General features: G+C 35.6%; 1 protein-coding gene and 1 long non-coding RNA gene across 4 annotated transcripts in view; one reads left to right on the top strand and one right to left on the bottom strand.

Annotated features, from left to right (window-relative positions):
- Kair1d (Kainate-type ionotropic glutamate receptor subunit 1D) overlaps positions 1-21,131 on the top strand; it is a 230,611-nt gene extending 209,480 nt beyond the window's left edge. For 2 of the 3 annotated variants that reach the window (XM_070311206.1, XM_070311205.1), the window contains exons 9-19: positions 1,513-1,665; positions 5,418-5,639; positions 7,598-7,889; positions 8,553-8,691; positions 9,236-9,373; positions 10,122-10,259; positions 11,432-11,630; positions 12,121-12,352; positions 13,656-13,771; positions 15,307-15,462; positions 19,336-21,131. In XM_070311206.1, the coding sequence (XP_070167307.1) occupies positions 1,513-1,665; positions 5,418-5,639; positions 7,598-7,889; positions 8,553-8,691; positions 9,236-9,373; positions 10,122-10,259; positions 11,432-11,630; positions 12,121-12,352; positions 13,656-13,771; positions 15,307-15,462; positions 19,336-19,530 (1,980 nt within the window). In that variant the 3' untranslated portion in view covers positions 19,531-21,131. Of the gene's footprint in view, positions 1-1,512; positions 1,666-5,417; positions 5,640-7,597; positions 7,890-8,552; positions 8,692-9,235; positions 9,374-10,121; positions 10,260-11,431; positions 11,631-12,120; positions 12,353-13,655; positions 13,772-15,306; positions 15,463-17,027; positions 18,269-19,335 lie in introns of those variants that run through there. The other variant, XM_070311204.1, reaches the window with a different exon arrangement.
- LOC138941495 (uncharacterized) overlaps positions 1-21,552 on the bottom strand; it is a 158,229-nt gene that overhangs the window by 40,848 nt on the left and 95,829 nt on the right. The window lies entirely within an intron of this gene.

The raw sequence follows: 21,552 nt of genomic DNA, 5'->3' as shown, positions 1-21,552 counted from the left end.
CGGTCCCTTCGTATTGGGAAACATGTGAATCGTATACATTGACTCGTTCCTCCGTAAATACGCTTTCCGGACGAGGCCTCGTAAAATCCGGTAAGGATATTGGTTGTCCCGAATATATCGGAAGGAATGTATACCAATGGCGCGATATCTAAGGTGATATCGCTTTTACAGCGACAATATCGCGGGGATGCCGCGCGCGCGCGCGCACGGTTACGAAATATAAATGTGAGGGAAACAGAGGCGCCAATTTGCCGTGAAATCCTCCCAGGAGCCAAGATTTTCGTCCTTTCGTTCCCCGCATTCGTTGGGGCGGAAACGGAAATTCCCCGTCCGATCTCCACCTACAAATATGATTTCTCTAGTGAAACGGTAGATTCGAAATCTGGTCTTTCCATTCCTTATCGCGTTCTTCGATAATTTCAATGTCGTAAGCGTAGAATTGCAATTTTGCTTGAGATAGTTTGTAAATCAACAACATAAAATATTTCTCTCTGAAATCGAACACTTTGTTCATGTACATATATACGTTGATCCTTCTATCTTATATGTAGGATTTTTAAAAAATCTATAATATAATAATAATACAATATAATATGATAATAAACTTACGGTAATAAAATGCATTTTGTTCAACCAATAAATATATTAATACATATACCAAATTTTAAGCTCATACGCAGGAAATAAAGCTTTAAATTACAATATCATTCTCTATTTGTTCAAAAGATATGTATGAATTTTGGGCTAGCGTCCAATAAATTTCAGAGCATGGTAGTCTTATATTAAAAAATTTAAGAATGTGGACGTTTCTTCTCGATTTTTGTGTGCAAGAAAAATTATATCGAAATTCGATATAGGAGGAAGACAACCTTATTATCATTTTTTAGAATATCCAGTATATACACGCTCTATATACAAAATATATAGAGCGATATGTTCTCAAGAAATATCAATAACGGAAGCATATGTTATAGTGAGAAAGAATTTTATTACGCGATCAAAATAGTTCTTTTTTTTTTTTTTAGCCGGAAAAACGCTGCACATTTTTGGCTTTTATACGCAATTCGTCTCAACTCGCTGCGATTCGAAAATACAGCAATTTACAAGATAAAAGCGTGCGAGTCACGCGACGCTACGATGAACAGCTGATTCACTCACGTGTCGCGCGACATTCGTTCACATGACTAACTAAGTAAGCAATACATACACGCTACTACGCGAATAGAGTAACCGTTCCATTATTCCCGTCTCGCTCGCACTCATGACTAATCATTCATTAATCAAACGCTCGATTTTAAATTTTATTTAGCCGGCAATAATTTCCGCGAAACAATCGACGTAACGACAAAGACGAATCGTGATTGCGCGTCTTGTAAACTGTTCCGGTATATAATATAAAAATCTTTCCTTGCATCTAAAATATTTCACTAATTTGCTACTTTGCGTGAAATATTTTATAGAAAACGCATCTCTCTCGTCGATGACATCTTGTCATGTGTGTACGATTTACAGACTGAAACATCCTTGCTATACGATGCCGTCCATCTCTTCGCCAAGGCATTGCACGATCTCGACACGTCTCAGCAAATCGATATCAAGCCGTTATCTTGCGAATCAACCGACACTTGGCCTCACGGATACTCACTCATTAATTACATGAAGATCGTAAGTAGCATTAATTAGAGCGATCAATAATATTTCATCATAGTGTAGAAATATGAAACTATTATATGCATTTTGAAATATATAACGTCGCTCTTTTAGCATTTTATTTATATGAGTAGCATAATTCTTATATTACGTATTTTAATATTAAATGCATAATTTTCATATTAATTAAATAAAACGGACATATATATATATATATATATATAATTAATCAAGTTAGTTAAATAGATTTAAAGAGATAGACAGTAACGTATTTCGAATTTGACCGCTATTTTCAAATTTTCATAAAATCTTATTGTTCTATCAATCTCACAAAACGCGCACACATCGAATCTTGACGATGTAGAAACAATATTGCATAGACTACCAACATGATTAGTATACGCTCATCCAAGGAATCCACGGAAACAGGTTATCGCGAATGTACCGCGCCAGGGAGAAATTAATTTCGCAAAATTTTATATATATATATATATATATATATATATATATATATATATATATGAGTACCGCTAATCGATCGCACCGACAACATAATAAGCCATTATAACGATATGCTTAATGCAATCTATTCGCTCATTAACAAGCATCACGAGTCTTGTGTCATGTATGTACATCACGCAATGCACTATAGATCCGTCCGTATTCTGCAACGCATAAATTATAAGCTCGCTAATTTTTCTCTTCTTACTTCTTACAATATCTCAATAAGAGATATTGAATTTCGGAAATATAATGTTATTTCATGAAAGAGTCCTTTTTAAAAATCGGTAAATTTTTTTCTGTTTATTCCTTATTAATCCCACATATATTATATAATAATACATCGGAAATTGATCATTTTATTTATAAAGCCTATATTTATGATTATGCCGCGTATGAGAGTTAACTAATTTAAATGCTGTTAATATCGTAAGTAAATATCAGATATATCGTTTTGGTACACAGTTCGCTTGCGCACACAAACGGCTAATGAAACAATAAAAGCTAGATTAATCTCATTAAATTAAAATCAATGCAGAGTCTGCATTTTCCGAATGTTTTTTTAATACTAGAAGCAAGATGCATGACGCATATACGAAAAAAAGTGTGCGGGGATAAAGAGAAAAAAAAAATTGATAAATACACGTGACGCTAGCGCGAGATGCAGAAAATCACGCGAAATCCGGACGCATTGACTTTCCACGATCCGCACGATTGTTCTCGCAGAACAATGGAAAGTTACTCGAGTTTAAACGAAGCTGTCGCGAGCGCTGACAAATTGTCGTTCGCGGTTTTACCCCGGTGCATCCGTGACGCAAAGGCCTGTACAGGTCATAGTATATATGCTCCGCAATGTATGAATTGGCGCGCGAATTCAGGCCAAATACACGCAATAAAATTCGTAATCAATACGAATTGCTACCGCCAAGATTTGCTCTTCGCTTAAAAAGATGACAATTGTTAATTTAATATAAAAAAAAAAGTGTGTTCTTTATACTGATATAAAACCAATACTAATAATAATAAAGAAATTGATTAGTCCATTTAACAAACTTATATATATATGCATGATATGATTTATAAATTATGTAATGTAAATTTATGACAAACATCCTTATTTCACCGTTTCATATTATATGAGACATGACAAAATTTTATTATGTCGATTGTATTCTCTTTTAATATACTATATTTGGCTATATTTTAAAGAAAGAAATTAAATTTAATAAAAATTTTCTTAATAGATAAAATAATTTACACGAGAGAGGAATGCTATATCTCGCGTTGCCTCGTACGATCTATTTATTCGTATGCCATAACAACGTATGCCATGTCACGACATAGCTCTAGCTGCTTAGCGCCGAAATCGACGCACGCAGGATATACGGTAACGCATTGCATCAGCACCATGATACGAGTTGCCGTGAATATAAATATGCATTGCATGCAGAATACGAGGCAACGTGCCTCGTCATTCGCCGTGTCGAAATTGACAAGTACCATAAGATATGTTCTCCGTGCTGAAGCGATTCTCGTATGCAAACGCGACTGCGTATACCATATGTCGCAAACGAGCAAAACCTGTCGTACAGAGGTGTCCCTGAAGGAACAGCAAAAATTAATGTCGATAGAATCAAGCCTGCGCGAGTAATTTCGATGAACTTGCAATTAAATCTGATTATTATATACGATACCATTCTCATTATACGCGCGATCGATTTCGAATTACAAATAATGTCTCTAATTTTTATAAAAAAGAGAAGTACCACTCTCTCTTTTTCGAATCGTAAAATTATCATTTCAGAAAAAGAATCTTCTTTCTATCTTTCTCATCGAAAAGTAATATAATGTCTCGCAATATATTTTGTTGAATGTTTATTATAAATTTTTAATATTAATACGACAATTATTTTGAATTATTAAGACGATAGGAATGAAATAATACGTGTAAAAATAACTTCTCGTCTGTGACACTTGAGAAAAAACGCTCTCATAAACTGTGATAGAAACTTCTACTATAACCGGCTAGCTTAAACGCTTCGAAACTGTTAATACGCGCGTGACCGCGACTAGCTTCCTCAAACGAAGATTCCGCGACGAGCGACGCGATTTATCGAATTCGCGTTACGTTACTGTCGATAGTTTCTTACAGCGGACAGATTGTCCTATATTCATTTGCGCGAGGATTGATATGGTGCATTGACGTTTTCGTCGAGTAGGAGCGGTTCGCTTTTTCCAAGGATTACATCGTAAATCATCGGTAACGTTAGCGCCTGTATTAATCTTAAGCGCGTCAACGCTGAATTTAATTTCGCGATATTCATGAACCAGTAATTACAAGCAGTCACCGAGAATTTCATCCGCAATTATATCCGCACTGTTTTATACATATATATATATACTATGTAACTTGCGGGAAAGGCAGATAGGAAGGTTCGGTTATCACGCGGAGCGTAATTACTCGCGAATCGTTCTCTTTACGAATGCCGCGACGAAATTTTCGTCTCAAAATGTTGCCGCGTATTAATGCATTTTCTGCATCTCAATGTAATTATGAACTATAACACCCGACACACACTGCCGCCCAGACGCTCGCTTTATTCTAACTTTACACACGGCAAATGTTTTGACAAATCCTACGTACGTATGCGTAATAAACGCACCGCGAATCTCATCTCCTCGTATCCTAGTTTGAACATAAATATAGAGTGTCTGGTGGTTCTCAAATTTCCTCTCTTCAAGAAATCACGGTACGCCGAGTCTTTATATTGGAGATGTAAAGACATAATATTGTATATATATAACGTATATATAACACACAAAAACATTAATAATTTTTTTTTCCTTTAACAATAATAACAAAACTTGTCAGCGAAATTTATGCCATGCCATGATTTTTTAAAAATACATAATGATTTTTTAGAATATATAATGATTTATAAAAACTACATAATAATTTCATATATGTGTGGATCTATGTACATAAAACTGTTATTGACCGTGTGTTGATTTGCTCGCGTATTAAATATCATGTCCAGATATATTTTGATGGTACATTTAATGCGCACAACTATAATTAACAACAACAATTAATGGAATAACAACAATTTATTATATATTCACAAATATATAATATTAATTTAAATGTAATGTCACTATATCGATAATTAGCAAGAAAATTTAGCATATTTACGAATATAACTTAATACTGATTCTATTGTACAATATATACTAATTGTTAAATATATTTTCGACATATATTTTAGGTGGAAATGACGGGGCTCACAGGTATTATCAAGTTCGACCATCAGGGTTTTCGCTCTGATTTTGTCCTAGATATCATTGAACTGAATAGCAAAGAAGGCTTGAAGAAAATCGGTACTTGGAACAGTACCAAGGGTATCAACTTCACGAGAAGCTACGGCGACGTTTACACTCAAATCGTTGAAAACTTGCAAAATAAGACTTTCATCGTGACGACCATACTGGTGAGTAATGTTTCCAAAATATCTACCAGAATCACTGCCAAACGTCAGAACAATACATTGAACAAAACTTCTATCTTTGAAAACAGAAATACTTAAATTCATAATTTTTTGAATTTTATAAAGAATTATGTATTATTTATTTCAAATGGAATAAGATAACGATACAACGTTTCTCATTTTCTTTAATAAATTTGGTAGCATTACCTTAAAGTAGCGTTTTTTACATTATTTTAGAAAAATAGAGAAACACCTATTTAAGTACAATATTTTTTAACTTATTAATAAAAAAGTAATATAAAGTTGAATATACATTTCTACATATATATAATTTCCAAATAAGATTCTTAAAAAAAATTCTGTATAAATCACTTAAATCTCTCTCTTATTTTATCTACCTATTTAAATAAGATAGAAAGCGTTTATGCTAATTTTACAACAATATATGGAGCTTAAAGGAAATCCTCTAGGAAAAAAAGGAATTACTGAGCTTGACGCGTATAAATTTTAACAACTACTTCGCATGATGCTTTAGTTTAAAATGAGATAAAATAGTAAATTTTTTATTTCGATATCGAAGACGTCGCGTCTGTTTACGTCTGCAAAAATCGTTCGCGACGAGCTCGAAAATCGTTGCTTTAATCGAAGCGCGAACAAAACAGACAACGTCGCCGCATTTAAGCGGCAGTCACAGCGGGGCGGAAAATTTTTTTCTTCCATTCTTTTAGCGAAGAGAACGGGCTCGTTTTTGCGGCCTCGTTAGCTCTCCACTTTCCTCTTTTTCCTTGGGAAGGAAAGAAAACGAGAGGGACGGAAACACCGCGGATTCCCGGATACGCGCGGCTTAATTGAAGTTTTCACGGCGCGCTCGACTCGCATTACTTATTCTCGCGTTAATTGCGGCGACAAGTAATGTACTCGGTAATGTATTAAGTACTTTAAAACTCGGTCGAGGAAGGGACGGTAAGTTTCCAATGGCAAAGTCGCACGATAAGAAGCGAGATGCGGCTAAGAGTTATTCTCATCAAAAAAAACTCTGACGTTTCAATGTATCGGGAGCAAAATCCGCTAAAGCAGCTAAACTAATCATTAATAAGAACTTGGAATACGTTCTATAAATATGAATCACAGAATATTTCGCGAGATTTGTATCAAACGTTAGGAAAGCATTTTCTGATGCAGTAATTAACTGTGTATCAATATTATTTTTCTACCATTAGAAATAAATTTAATAGATATAATTTCATTGTATAAGTACAGCAGCAAAAATCTAAAGTTATCAAAAATTTTGGTTTCTATCTTTCTTTATCTTGAAGATGACAAAAATTGTCATTGTTTTTCTCTTTGCAATTTTCTTAATTTTCAATATTAAATATTTTAGCATTTATGTGCAGAATTCAGATTAAATAAGTAAAATGCATTTACAGTTAATTAATAAAATTATGTTAAACAAATCTTGATATTATTGAAAAATATTCTTTAAACTCTTAATGAAATTCTTTAATTTTTAATATGTAGAACTTGAATTTAGACATTTTCTAGCTTTGAGATACAAATTTTATGAAATCTCTTGTACTTTATCAAAAATGAAGAAATTGATAATATTTATCATTTTAATACAGAGAATTTTTCGTACTTTTCGAAAAATATTTATTCTATGCGAACAACACTATACGTTATTTATAAGGGTACGATTCATTCTAGTATTATAAGAAACGATCGATATAAAGAGACGCTATTGTGTACAGTCTCTATATATCCAATATACTTTAATCTTGATATTCATATATGAGCGTCGCCGAGATTACTTCTGCAGATATTATAACTTCACTCGCGGGCTCGAGAGCTTCGCTGTCGAGAGTTATCGTCGATAAACTCGACTGCTCGTATCGGTAAACGCGCAGCATCCTTTCAGATGCATATGCGCAGCGCACTGTTGACGGCAGCTCATTATCTCGCAGAGCGCGCCGTACTGCATGCGGAAGGACTCAAGCGAGAAGCTCACCGGAAATGCGCAATTCGAAGGCTACAGCGTCGACTTGATTTACGAGATATCGCGGCTGCTTGGATTCAATTATACGTTCCGCCTTGTGCCGGACGGACGTTATGGCTCGTACAATAAGCAGACGAAGGAGTGGGATGGCATGATGAAGGAGCTACTTGATCAGAAGGCCGATCTCGCGATCGCCGATCTCACCATCACCTACGATCGGGAACAGGCTGTCGACTTCACCACGCCGTTCATGCCTTTAGGTAAGACTTATCGTTAGCTATGACGTGCAGTGAACGCCGCCGTATTTTTATGACATTCATAAACGTGTTATAAAGAGATACGTAAAAATAGATATATTGTACTATATCTCGTGTGTGAATATAATATTGAATATTGTCTGTAAGATAATAAATTTTTATTAATATTTACTTTTATGGAACAATATTTTTTTAATCACAGCATTAATGAAAATGAAAAAAAACGCGCATGCATTTTATTGCAAATATTATTACTATCGAAAATATATGATTCAATCGTGTATAATTGAAATTGAAATTGAAATTCTTGCGTAAGATAATTGATGATTTGAGATTGCATTTAAAGAAATAATATAAAATATTATGAATGAGATTAATATACTCTCTCTAAAATGATAAAAATTTTAAGCATACGTGATACATACATGTGTGTGTGTGTGTGTGTGTGTGACGGGACGGTCTTTGCATTGTATATCTTGAAAATAATTTTGCAAGCGCAATTTCGCGGACCATTATGTGCTTTCGTAAGCCGTTTGCGGCCGTAAAGAAAACCGGAATAAATCTCACGAGTAATTATACTCGGTCCACTGTGTCCACACATCAATGCATTCTCTACTTGTAATCTGCGCCATGGCTAAGCATAAAACGAGAATTTTGAATTTTCAGGGATCAGCATACTTTACCGCAAACCCATAAAGCAACCGCCGAATTTGTTCTCGTTCCTCAGCCCTCTTAGCCTCGACGTTTGGATCTACATGGCGACGGCTTATCTCGGGGTCTCCGTGCTCCTTTTTATACTAGCTAGGCAAGTGGAACCGCTTTAAATTTCTCCGACAAAATGCCGCGATACTATTCCGGAGACTCGATCCTCTATTTAATCGATGCAAACGTTGTGCATCATCTCACAGATACATCGATGAATTAAGTACGAGAGAAATGTGTGAACCTGTCTTCCATGATTTTTTTTTTTGGGGGGGAGGGGATAAATAGTTTATTTAATACATAGCGATTAAAAATTGAATTGATATTGATATCAATATCGTTTCTCTCTTTTATGACAATACAATAAAATAAATTAGAAACTTGTTTCTCTCTTTAATTTTAATCAACATGTATAACAATTTTTTCTATCGTTTTTCATATACGATATTAGCTGTTTATACAAATTGTTTATAATCCGAACGAAATATTTCTTTGAATAATCACAATATACATCATACGTATTATATGTATCAATTGATTATAAAATGGACGAATCTTGGGCAAATTTTTGAGATAGAATTTTTCATAACAAAAAACGTGCTTGGATATCATTTGGATCAGACCGTGTTTGGAATAACTGAGTTTAGATTCACGCCGTATGAATGGTACAACCCGCATCCGTGCAACAAAAATCCGGATCGCCTGGAGAATCGCTTCAAGCTCCTTAACTGCTTGTGGTTCACCATTGGCTCCCTAATGCGGCAGGGTTGTGACATTCTGCCCAAGTAAGCTCTCTTTCACGCATCAAGATAATAATCTTCATGCGCTCAAAGTATCAACAGAAGTGCTCATCGCATTCGTTGCATGTTACACTATGCTGATTATCCCTCGACAAAACTAAATCATTACTGCCTCTCTTGTGCATAAATCATAGAAGCGATCGATCACAAAGAAACGCACAGACAGCTCGATAAATCGCTACGAAATCGCTAAAATTGAGAATTCTCACTTGCATCAAGGGAAACAAAAGAACAAAATAAAATGTTATAAAAAGTTGTACGTATTTTTAAGTGATAAGAAAATTGAAGAAAAACATTGTTTTTTTTAATCGATAGGCGCGTATTGTCTTACGTAATTAATTAATTTGTACTAATCAAGCAAGTTTCGTACATGGTTAAGTGATATAATTGTGACCGAAAGAATTTTTGTCATGAAAAGTTAAACCTTGTTTTATTTTCTTGGAAAATAATATACAAGTACAACCGAATAATTCTTCACGGTATTATTATTATTTTATGTAAATAATATGAATTATATATGGTTTTTCATGTATTATTCACACGTATCGCTTTTATCATGAAAAACATCACTGTATACTGCTTAATTTAATCTCAATTGGTTCATTTGACCGCGAAGCACAATAATTCCATAAATTTATCGCGCCATTTCAGGATGACAACACCGATAATACATGGACAGAGATGCACGTTTTGACATCTAATCTCGGACCTTCCCCCTTTCACCTGTCCGCAGGTTCAGCCCTTACGAGTGGGAGAATCCCCATCCGTGCAACGGGCAGTCCGAGGTCCTCGAGAACGAGTTCACCCTACTTAACTCGCTCTGGTTCACCATAGGCTCGCTCATGCAGCAAGGCTCCGATATAGCGCCGAAGTAAGTTATCGAAGCACGCAGTATATATAAAAATGGAGTACGCGACAATGTAGAAAAAGTGATCCGTTGTATCTCTGTCGGCCAGATTGTGCAAAACTAAAGGATAATAATTGCACAACAAAAACGAACGTACGTCGCGTTTTATTAGATTACGCGAATGATATACAGAAATTGCTCAAACCTTGCTGCTATATCGTAGGCTTGCTGCAACCGAATATACGCCAAGTATGCCGGAAAATGTGGGAATTAGTAGCAGGAATGTATTCCTTAACGGCTTTTGTCGACTTCTGCCTCTAATGAAAATTTCATCAGTGGCTTAATTAAGGAGCTACTTAATTAAAAGGTTATGGCAAATTAAGCGTTACAGTAGTGCAACGAAGTAACAAAACTTTACTTGCTAATTAATTTGCAGCAGGCACTTTCCTTCAATAAAGAATTACTGATACTGAATTAGCAAGATATTTAATATTTGAAATTAAGAAGCTCCGAAAAAGTAAAATATACTCCAAAAAACAGAGATTTTAAAATTTGATTATATATATATTTCTATGCTACAATTTCCGGTAAATCGTGCGTAAGTGCGATAAAATAAATCAGAATGCTTCCTCTGTTCTTGGTCACCAAAATGCATGAAATCGCATAGCATGGGCTAGCAGCTTGGAATGCCATCACGCAGTAACGTTAATGGTTTTCAATAATTGCACGTACTCGTTATACATGACATAATTGCGTTTACGTATACGCATCAATTTTCATGTGTAAAATACAATAATTTGCCCGCATACATTCCGCATATAAGCTGCGTTTGTCGAGATTCCCACATTTGCCATTTAATAGGAAATCGCTTAATTGTGCAACCGGTTATACTCGCGCGACGTATACAGCTAACTCGTTACATAAAGCTCGTTATACAATGTAAAGTTAAACTTTTGTACGGTCCATTACCTCGTGGAAGGCGTGAAGTTATTCTCGAAAACTTTCGCGAACGGCAGGTGCCATTGATTCCTTTTTTCCGCGACTCTGTATTTTCTCGACACGCTCCGCTTTATCGAACACGCAGCTCTACAAACGAGACTAGGTTGTACGAACTATTTTGCGAATAAATTCAAATTTTTAGTTTGAAAACATTTTACGTGGGAAACAGATATGCAGCCTTTGATCTTTCATCGCAGGGCCGTGTCGACACGTATGGTCGCGGGTATGTGGTGGTTCTTCACGCTGATCATGATCTCGTCTTATACGGCTAATCTCGCGGCTTTCCTCACCGTCGAAAGGATGGATTCTCCAATCGAGAGCGCCGAGGATCTCGCTAAGCAGACGAAGATCAAGTACGGTGCCCTCAAAGGTGGTAGCACGGCGGCCTTCTTCAGGGTGAGATTACGATACATATTTTTATATCGTGCATTGTTTACTGAATATAGATAGCAATATTCACGGCGCGCATTTTTTATTATTGCGTTACTCTACGAAAATATGCGACATCAAATATACACTATATATAAATATAAAATAAATATTTTACGATAAATTAATAAAGTAGCAAGAAAAGGAATTGCGAACAATAGTTGAGTGTATCAGCGTATTATTATCTAAAATCCCACAATTGAATTGAATTTGCTCTTGACGGACCAAGTATCTTCAATCAAGCCAATAACGACGCGGAACCGCAGGATGCGGACCGAGAATATTCCTCTATTAATCCGAGAAAGCGCACGCGATGCGTACAATTAGGGACGAGAGATGCGCGATACCTACGCCCAAGTAAGGCATGCCTACTTCGCGATTAATCCCGATTTCCACTCCGACGTTCCATCGTTTAACGGCACGCATATTCAACCACGAAATTCCCGGCGTGATCTAGGATTCCAATTTCTCGACGTACCAACGCATGTGGTCCTTCATGGATTCGGCGAAACCGACGGTATTTACGTCGAGTAACGTCGAAGGCGTGGATCGAGTGATCAAGGGGAAAGGCAGTTACGCATTCCTCATGGAATCCACCTCCATCGAATATGTAATTGAGAGGAACTGCGACCTTACTCAAGTCGGCGGTCTCTTAGACTCGAAAGGATACGGCATAGCCATGCCACCAAGTAAGTGCTAATAGAAACACCATGTATTGTACATATGTATATATATATATTGCATAACTTTATATATATATACGAAGTTATGCAATAAATTCGTGTAAGGCTTGAGTTTGCTCTTTAATGGGAATCATAAAAATACGGAAAAAAGTTTCCTCATTATTTTACTTGTATCTCTCAGATTATATAAAACAGATTTAAGATGAAAAAAAAAACATTTCTTATTAATATCTTTCATGCTTATTTTATTTTATACTTAAATATTTTGGTTTATCAGTTTGCCGATATTAATGAGCATAGATTGTCCAAACGAAAAACTTGATAACTGTCAAGATGTATTAATGTGTCCTTCATTCATATTGATCAAGCATAATCTGAATATAATAATAAGTCTCGCACACAATAATTATGAAAAATTTTATTCTATTAAATATATTATTGCTGCGCGATATTGAAATATATTCTGAAAATAATTATTTTTGCAATCAAAATATGTGAATCGATATATTTTATAATTAAAAAAAGTCAAGCATGAAATTCTGTAACTACTGAGGAATTATTATTATCGTATGTTTATCGCGTCAGTAATATAATAATGCATTAATATATTTCTCCTGACCAAGATATATATTAAATATCATTTCATTTAATACTTATGTATGTATCATAATTTTTCATCGTATTTTTATTTGCGTCTTTCATTCCCTTGCTTTTTTACAAATATTCTCGCATGGAAGTCTATAAAATTATACAATTTTACTACAATTTAGTGTAAAAGGTATAATTTGATTTAAAAATTGTTGAAATTACAATATTTTTTAATAATTCCAATCAACGAAAGAGAGTAGTGGATACAATGGTGTCTCGAAGAAAGAAACGTAATTGATCGATATCACAGTGAAGTACTTTATTGGCCTACCGATTCACTTGTGAATAAAAGAAATTCTCACTTAATTAAAATTTCTCCTTCATGCAAATGAAATTCTAATAGAAAATGTGAATCGTTCCCTCGGCGAATCGAGAGATCGCGCGAGCGCGCGTTAGTCAGTTTATCCCCCATCCGCTCATCCCGAGAGATCGAATGAAATCGTATCTCGCCGGTCGTCTTCCTAATCTCGCGACTGCGCGAAAATGCCGGTCGATAGTAAATATCGCTATGAAGGAAGCGATCGCGCGCGGAATTGCAAGCGAAACGTTGGCGCGAGGGAACGATTGGCGCAACGGTACTTCCGAAAGTTTCGCGGAAGTACGATGCTACGAGACGATAAAAGCGGTGGTGGAGTTCCTCAAAACGATCTTGGAACTTCAGACTCACCATACAGAACTGCCATAAACGGGGCCATCCTGAAGCTCCAGGAGGAAGGGAAGCTTCACGTGCTGAAAACGCGCTGGTGGAAGGAGAAGCGAGGTGGCGGATCCTGCAGGGTGAGCAAATATGTATTAGGCGAAAGCATACGATTTCCTTTTAATCGTCTTGTAATAAAGAATATAAAATCTATAATAAAAAAAAGAAAAAATATTAATAACGATCTAAAAAATCTAATTCAAATACTGTAAAAAAATGAAGATTAAGTTTAAAGATTATTTAGAAAATATTTGATAAAAACAAAGTATTTATGTAAAATATAACAAAAAAAAAAAGAATAGTGTTTTTATTAAAATAATCACGTGAAAGTAATTTAACAACAGACATCTTTTATTTATGCCTCAGATCGGCAAACAGAAATTCATTAAAATTAGATGTATTTTATATGGAATCTTTGTCATGTCCGAGACTCCATTTCAATTGCAACATTTTATTTTTAACGCTTCTCGTCTCTTCCCGTTATTTTTCTCACGCAAAATACTCCGCACCGCGCTAGCGCAGTCAAGAAGCGCGCGTTCGAGATTCTTGCGTCAGACTCCAGCAACTCCCCTCATCCGTCAAGGGTGGGAAGGTTATTGGGGGGGGTTGAGACGGCACGCGAAGAAGACTATTTCGCGAATTCACGAAATCGAGGCTTCGCCGAGAATGCGATCACCGTTGCGCGCACTGCTATTTCTCGCGTACCTACGCCGATAAATTCTCTTGATAATTCGTCGGGGCTCCTCCTTCCTTCCGGACAAACTTGCCGACATTTGACGCACAAACGTAAATAAACGAGATTGTAATTATGCAAGAGGAATTAACCCCTCGATCCTATACTCCGTTTACAAGTATTGAAGACATTAAAAATATAACATATTAAAAATAAAACACGATATTTTCACACATTGTACATAAAAGTAAGTCAGCTGCAATTATTTTCTAGTCAAAGATTAAGAAACTATATATTTAATATTGTTTTCAATCTTCCTTAGACATTTATATATAATTGTTATCAAATTCTATTATGTCTGAAAATAATCATAAAGAACTGATGTGTGTGTGTGTGTGTGTGTGTGTGTGGTACCCTTTTTCAATAAAATATCCTTCTTTTTTCGCATCCTTCGAAAAATCTAGTCTATAGAAAAAAGAATTATACCATTGTTTTAAATATATATTTTTTAGCTAAATTAAAAAGTTGCGATGTAAATTTAGATACACGATATTTTTAATACATTTAGGATGTAGATATTTTTTTTCATGTAATATGTCAATCAAAAATTGAACGCTTTAAGATTAGTGTCAAACGGACAATTTAATAAAATCAACAGACTCATTTCCTCTTTCCCCTCAGCTTTAATTTATCAGCGTGCAAGGGGGCCGGGCGAGATGAAATTTTCGTGATATTATCGAGGACGCTAATCGCTTCAATAATGAACATTCGAGCGCAAAGATCACGCGTGCATTAACGACGCGCAGCAGACTAAAGACGAAAAGCGCCGTTTCTCCCCGACAATGCATTTACCGATACAAGGCGCTCATACTCGGCCCATACCCGGCCCATTAATAGCCCACGTTAATACGCCGCAGGCTAATCGATGTTTCTCATGGGCAGGACGACACCTCGAAAAGCAGCTCGGCGGCGAACGAGCTCGGCTTGGCAAACGTCGGCGGTGTCTTCGTGGTGCTGATGGGCGGCATGGGTGTCGCCTGCGTAATCGCGGTCTGCGAGTTCGTGTGGAAGAGCCGGAAAGTGGCCATCGAGGAGCGGGTGAGTGACGTGAAATAGCACATGGAGGAAGGTCGCGCGGAAATCGCCACGTCGGGATCAATGATCGCAACCCGGCTAGACCCCGACGCGATCTATCCCGATATACCGCGCGAGTACATCAGTTGATGCTCGCATACTGGTGGAGTTCCTCTGTAATGGTCTTGGTACAGAACCACTCGGGTCTGATCGCTCGCGCGGCACGAGATCGGTATCCTTTGTCGATCGATCGCCATCCATATCGGCGAAAACTTACGCGGCCTCGTGAAACAATCCACTGCGTGCGTATAATTTTATTCCCTCATTTTTCCTCGTGCATTGTTATCCTCTCCCATTCATTATCCCTATCGTCGTTAGTCAGAGAACGGACAAATATCCGTCCTCGCTCGCCATTGAGAGAAGAGACGCTAGTGCAAGCATCTACGCTGAAGAAATGTCTGGAACGCGACTTGTAATAAATCAAGGCAATTTAACTGCGAACTTTTCTTTTGCAAAAAACAAGAAATATTTTTCGCACGAAACTTGTTCATCGAAAATCATATTATTCATCTAAAATAATCATTAAGAATTTATTTTGTTCAATCAATGATTAGCAATGTTTAAAGAAAGGAATTTATCTTTATACAATCGTGATTACTGGAACGACTCAGTTATAGAAACGCGGCCAGTGAAAACTTGATGAAAAAGTTTTCTAGCGAGATTTGTTTTGCTCGAGCGCGGGAAAATGGAATTAGCGTATGTAAAGCCTCGCGTTGCGTTGCTCGCGGTGGCCGGCGTGCGGTCTACGCGATATGTATTCGTGCCACCGTTTGCATACATTGAAGGGGTAAGCAAACAGGCAACTATTTGAAGAGGGCTCGTCCAGAGATACGAATATGCAGCTTTGCGCGGATCATTCTGGACGTACCCTAAGAGCAAATAGCTCTATGAGCTAGCGAACGTCGATGGTGTTGCTCGAGTCTCTTTTCAACCCCTCCTGTCTACTTCAGGATACGCTATAGAATGTGCGAGACAAGATTCTACAAAAATTCAAATCCGCTTAAATCGATCACGGGACGAGATTCTCGTCCTGCAATGAATAGTACGGATTTCGAATAGATCGTATACACGGTATACTTGAATTTCCGTACTGCGTAATGCGCAAGATTCATCCGATATCGTCTGATCAAATCACAGCCGGCTACGAATGTCATAACAATCGCCATATTTGATGTCACAAAAATTAAAAATAATACATAAAATTAAAATGGATTTATTAATATCGTTTTGTATGAGATTGGTTCCTACTCTTTGTAGAAATTCGTCGTGAAATAATGATCACGGTAATCAACGATGATGCTTCGCTAAGAGCTATGACAATTAATGACAGATAATGCCTCTATGTATGTATTTCTATTTAAAGAAGCAATGAAACAGCGTGATAGAGATATATATATTATTTTTATTTCCTATTTAAATAAGCGAAGATGATTGTATCGATGCGCACCTTTTTCCCCTTTGCTATTCGACCATCGCAACAATGATTGATGTAACGAATCTGATTCGGGCATTTTGGTGTTCTGTTTTAGAAGCAGAAATCCTCGGGGAAACCGATCTGCGAAGGTTTTACTGATCTGCACTAGCGACAGTACGCGCTGCGCTACGAAAACTGATTCTTAAACTCAAGCCGTACCTCAAAGCGTATCCGATCCGAGTTCAGTGGACCTAAGGAAGAACTCCATCACGAGTGATCGGGAAACTGTGTAAAGATCGTAAAATTATAGGGACAAATTAAATAATCGGAGGAGAAGCAACGAGCCTTGACCTTTCCAATTTTTCTCCCAGAATCCTGTCAAATATCAATCATCTGATTTGACGAAATTATTCGAGATATGAATTTTGGCGCGCAAAAAGAAGAAGTTAAAGTTTTCAATATTCTGATGTACGGATCAATTGGTTCTATCAGAATTATACGATATAATCAAATCTCTTACTGTGAACATATTATTAAAATATTATTAACGACAATTTTTCAATAGAAAAATCTACAATTATTACGACATACGTAATGTATAAGAAATCCTAGATAGCGGAAAAGAAAAATTGGAAAGGCCAACGTGTTTGCCATTTGCTCATATCAAAACTTAGATTAACAAAGAAAGACTTTAAAGCCTCGCAATAGGAAAGGCCAGATCCTCCTTCGCGAAGTTGTAAATGTCTCAACCGACGTCAAAATACTAAAAAGAGAAAGCCGCGTGTATTTACAACCGAATTATAGTGCGATAACGGACAAACTTTTAAGAACAATCACGATTTTATACCGGCTAGATAGTGAATGTATAGTGTGTGCCAGATTACAAGACGTTTTACTGTACATAATATGTAGCTATCGAGCTAACCATTACGTTCGTAAGTGTACGCGGAGTCCGTTCGCTTCGCAAGATAATGATACGCGATAATCGAAGGAGCAGGTGTGGATACAAGAAAGATATATCTTGTTAAAATTTAATTTTTCTTAATGATCCATTATTTTTTTCACGCCATAAAGATATGAAAAATAGAAATTATCAGCAAGAATGAACGTATATTCCTAGTAAGTAAATTTCGTTTGACATTAATTGAGAAGTGAGATTTTCTTAAAATTCAATAAATTTACTCTTGAAACTCGGTAGGCTGGAACTCTTTGATTTTCAATGGTAAATAACATTTGCATTTTAACCTTTATTAAGAAAACATTGATTTCGAATTCGTTAAAGAAGACACGATTACCAATTTTCATCTCTCTTCGTGTGTACCATATATACTTTCTATATTTCATTAATTATAAATTGTGGTACGAATAAAATTAATCTCTTTGAACGTTTTGTAACAAGTGCGATATTAAATTGCGTTATATCATCTTTATCCATCATGCGCCTTTCTTCATAATGTAAAGTACTTCCGATCCATGTTTAGAAGCACGCGGACTCCGAAATTTCGTTATTGAATAGAGACGAATCTATGTGTCATGGCGAAGTAACGTTTACGAAAATTGCAGTTTCAAAATGTTGCATTACTCGTAGCTCTAAGTAAAATTGAAAAGACGCGCGTTGTGTGTGTGACAATTTTGTATGACATTGTTAGTTGTGTCGCAATGTTTCTTGCTTCTCTCCCGTCACGGATTCACAGGAGGTGAGCTCATTTATTCCGTTTTTATTAATATATATTGTTACATAGATAAATCTTCATAGCTCAAAGAATTCGATCAAAATTGATATCGAATTTTAATTCTAATTAAATAATCTACTATATTTTAAATCTACTATTTTTGAAATATTTTAATGATTTAAAAGCATAATAGATTGAAAGGAAAAAAATTCTATATCTATACAATAATTTTTATAATTAATTTTATATATTTATACATATAATTAATATTTATATTATTGTGAGAAATATTATTCATTGCGACTGTGAAGATTTCATAGTAAATTTAATGTCGTAAAAGCAGAAATTTTGAGATTTTTATAAACCTGCATGCATGCAATTATACCCATGATTTATTGCTTGCATAAGCTCAGTTAAAAATTTTTTTGAATTTTTGTAAGATGTTAAATCTAAAATTATTTCAACAATATGAATTCTTCATCTCCAATCGTTCCTCTCTTTTCCGTTATATTCAATCATATTTCACTTATTGTAAATTTTCTTATACATATAAGTGATATTAAAATCTCTCTCAGCTCAAATATTTTGAACAAAGATTACCTTTCGTTAAGAGAACTAACTTTTAACTGCGTCATTGCAAATAAAGCGGATTTAAGAGTTTAAATTTTAATATAATGAATTTAAGCTAAACGACTCGTTTGCGAGCCAATACGTAAGCATGTCGCAATACTCTTTCCGTGAAACTTTCAGAAGTCCGTGTGCTCGGAAATGGCGAGCGAATTGCGATACGCTTTGGACTGCAGCAACGGGAATAAAAAACCGTCGAGGAAGGTACTTTGTCGACGTCAGAGGCAACACTCGAGCCTGTCGATCGTCTCGGAGGAAGGCAGATACGCGGCGTGCAACAAGTACAGGCACTTCATCGGAAAAGCGCCTTTGACGTGAACAAAGGAACGCCTGACCGAACGAAGAAAGACCAAATTTCGTTAAATTTCGTTACGGAGTTGACTGCTCCACTCACATGCGATTTGAAATATATAAATTGATCGATTAATAAAAGAAAATCTGATCGGAAAACAAAATTATCCTAAAATAAAAATTATTTATTTATAAAATTATTTATAATATTAAGCAAAATTTTAAATCTGTTAAAAATGTGAACAATTGTATAAAATCGTTATTATAGAGAAACTAACCTTTTTTTAAATTAAACACGATTTGGCATCAATAGCCCAAGGGAGGTTCCTGTAAATTCGTTAACGAGACGGAAATTTGCGATGCGATTCGGGTCGCTGTGTAAAGACTTACCTCTAACTGTATGTACGCGTCTATCTGTCCCTTTTTTTACGAACTATCGAATAAGATAGTTCACCATCTAGTCCCTCATAGGGTCTACTTGTTAATGCGATACAAGAAGGGTGAACAAGAGTCGCATGGAATTATATAGGTGGCCTTTCATTGACGTTAGAGACGTACTGTCGCTATCTCGTAAAGTAAAGTATCCTATTGAAATCAATCTGAGTATGTAGTCATCGACGTACGTGAATTCCTTCAAACCTAATAAAACGTGAATTCGCGCATATAAATTCTTTACGACGAATAATGAAATTGCGCGAATGGTCATGTGCACAATTTTATCGCAACCCACAATTATTTTCTATATTTAATTCGCGATAGATATTTTATATATTTGAACATACTTTTATCTGAATTTATTCCTATCCTTAGCTGGTCTCGTACGGGGTCCATAAGGTCAATGAAATATTACTCGAGCAAATTAGAACTAACGATGCAGACTATTCTAATTATTCAGACTATTTGGATAATATATTCTTCGCGTTTTCAAGACGTATTGGCAGACATTCCGTCGAATGCAAAAAAATCGCTGCTAACAATGCTCAGATTATTTTCGAAGAATACGTGCTATTGTGTTATTGCTAATTCTTGTTCATCCGATCAACGTTTCCATTTAATCGTGTTTATGCGGACTTTGTGAACCAAGCAGTATTCATTTTGCGTCTTCCTTCTATCGTAAAACAAGAAAATTTGAACACCGATTATAATCATTAAACCGAAACTCTCGGAAAAGAGTGATGTGTAAATCAGAATACGAATGCTCGATTATAATCGAATGTGTGATATTCCAATAGCTTCTACGAACATTATTTTAAGACTGAGCGTGAAAAAGCGAACATGAATGTATAATCCACATTTCATTTCCTTCTCTCTTATACTTGCAGACATTCCACGAATTTCGTTACTCTTGATACGATCTATCAAGCTCTGAATGCGACCGTAAAAACGCGCATGAACATTCAATATATATATATATATATATATATATATATATATATATATATATGCACGCGCGCGCGCACATTGACACCGATACGATGCCCACTGTAAATATCGTCGATAAACTTGTTACATACTTGCGTTTACACGTCGCGATATACGAGTTTGTTAAGAGCCTATCGATTCTACTTCTTATATAAAATGTACTACAAGCATCATATTAAACGTGAATAAATTAATCGTCTGTAAATTCTCATCCAACATCCTCTGTTGTAATTGTGCCTTCGTGACATCCGTTTCCCTTATTCGTCGGTGATTATTAATTGCCAATCATACCATTGTATTATTTATTGATTCTCTGTTGGATTATATAAATTATAATTCTGATCAATTATATAAAATAAAAAATAAACAAATTAACAAAAAATAAATATATCAGAATTTTATTTGGAGAATGTCAATGTGTGCTTATTTATTTAAAATAATGGGGTATTTGTATACTTTTTTATTGACAATTATGAATATAGCATGTAACGATATCAGGAAAGATATATCTATATTCAATACATTTCATTTGACAAAAATATATAAATCGATAATCAATCTCGATAATCAATTAGAAAATAAATAAAAGAAAAATCATTAATAATAATCAATTTAATGATAAAACTT

Source organism: Polyergus mexicanus, unplaced genomic scaffold (genome assembly GCF_030449975.1).
Source record: "Polyergus mexicanus isolate NDT 795.1 unplaced genomic scaffold, iyPolMexi1.0 SCAF_19, whole genome shotgun sequence".
NCBI classification, from domain to species: Eukaryota; Metazoa; Arthropoda; class Insecta; order Hymenoptera; family Formicidae; genus Polyergus; species Polyergus mexicanus.
This window is presented reverse-complemented; position numbering and strand designations above follow the sequence as displayed.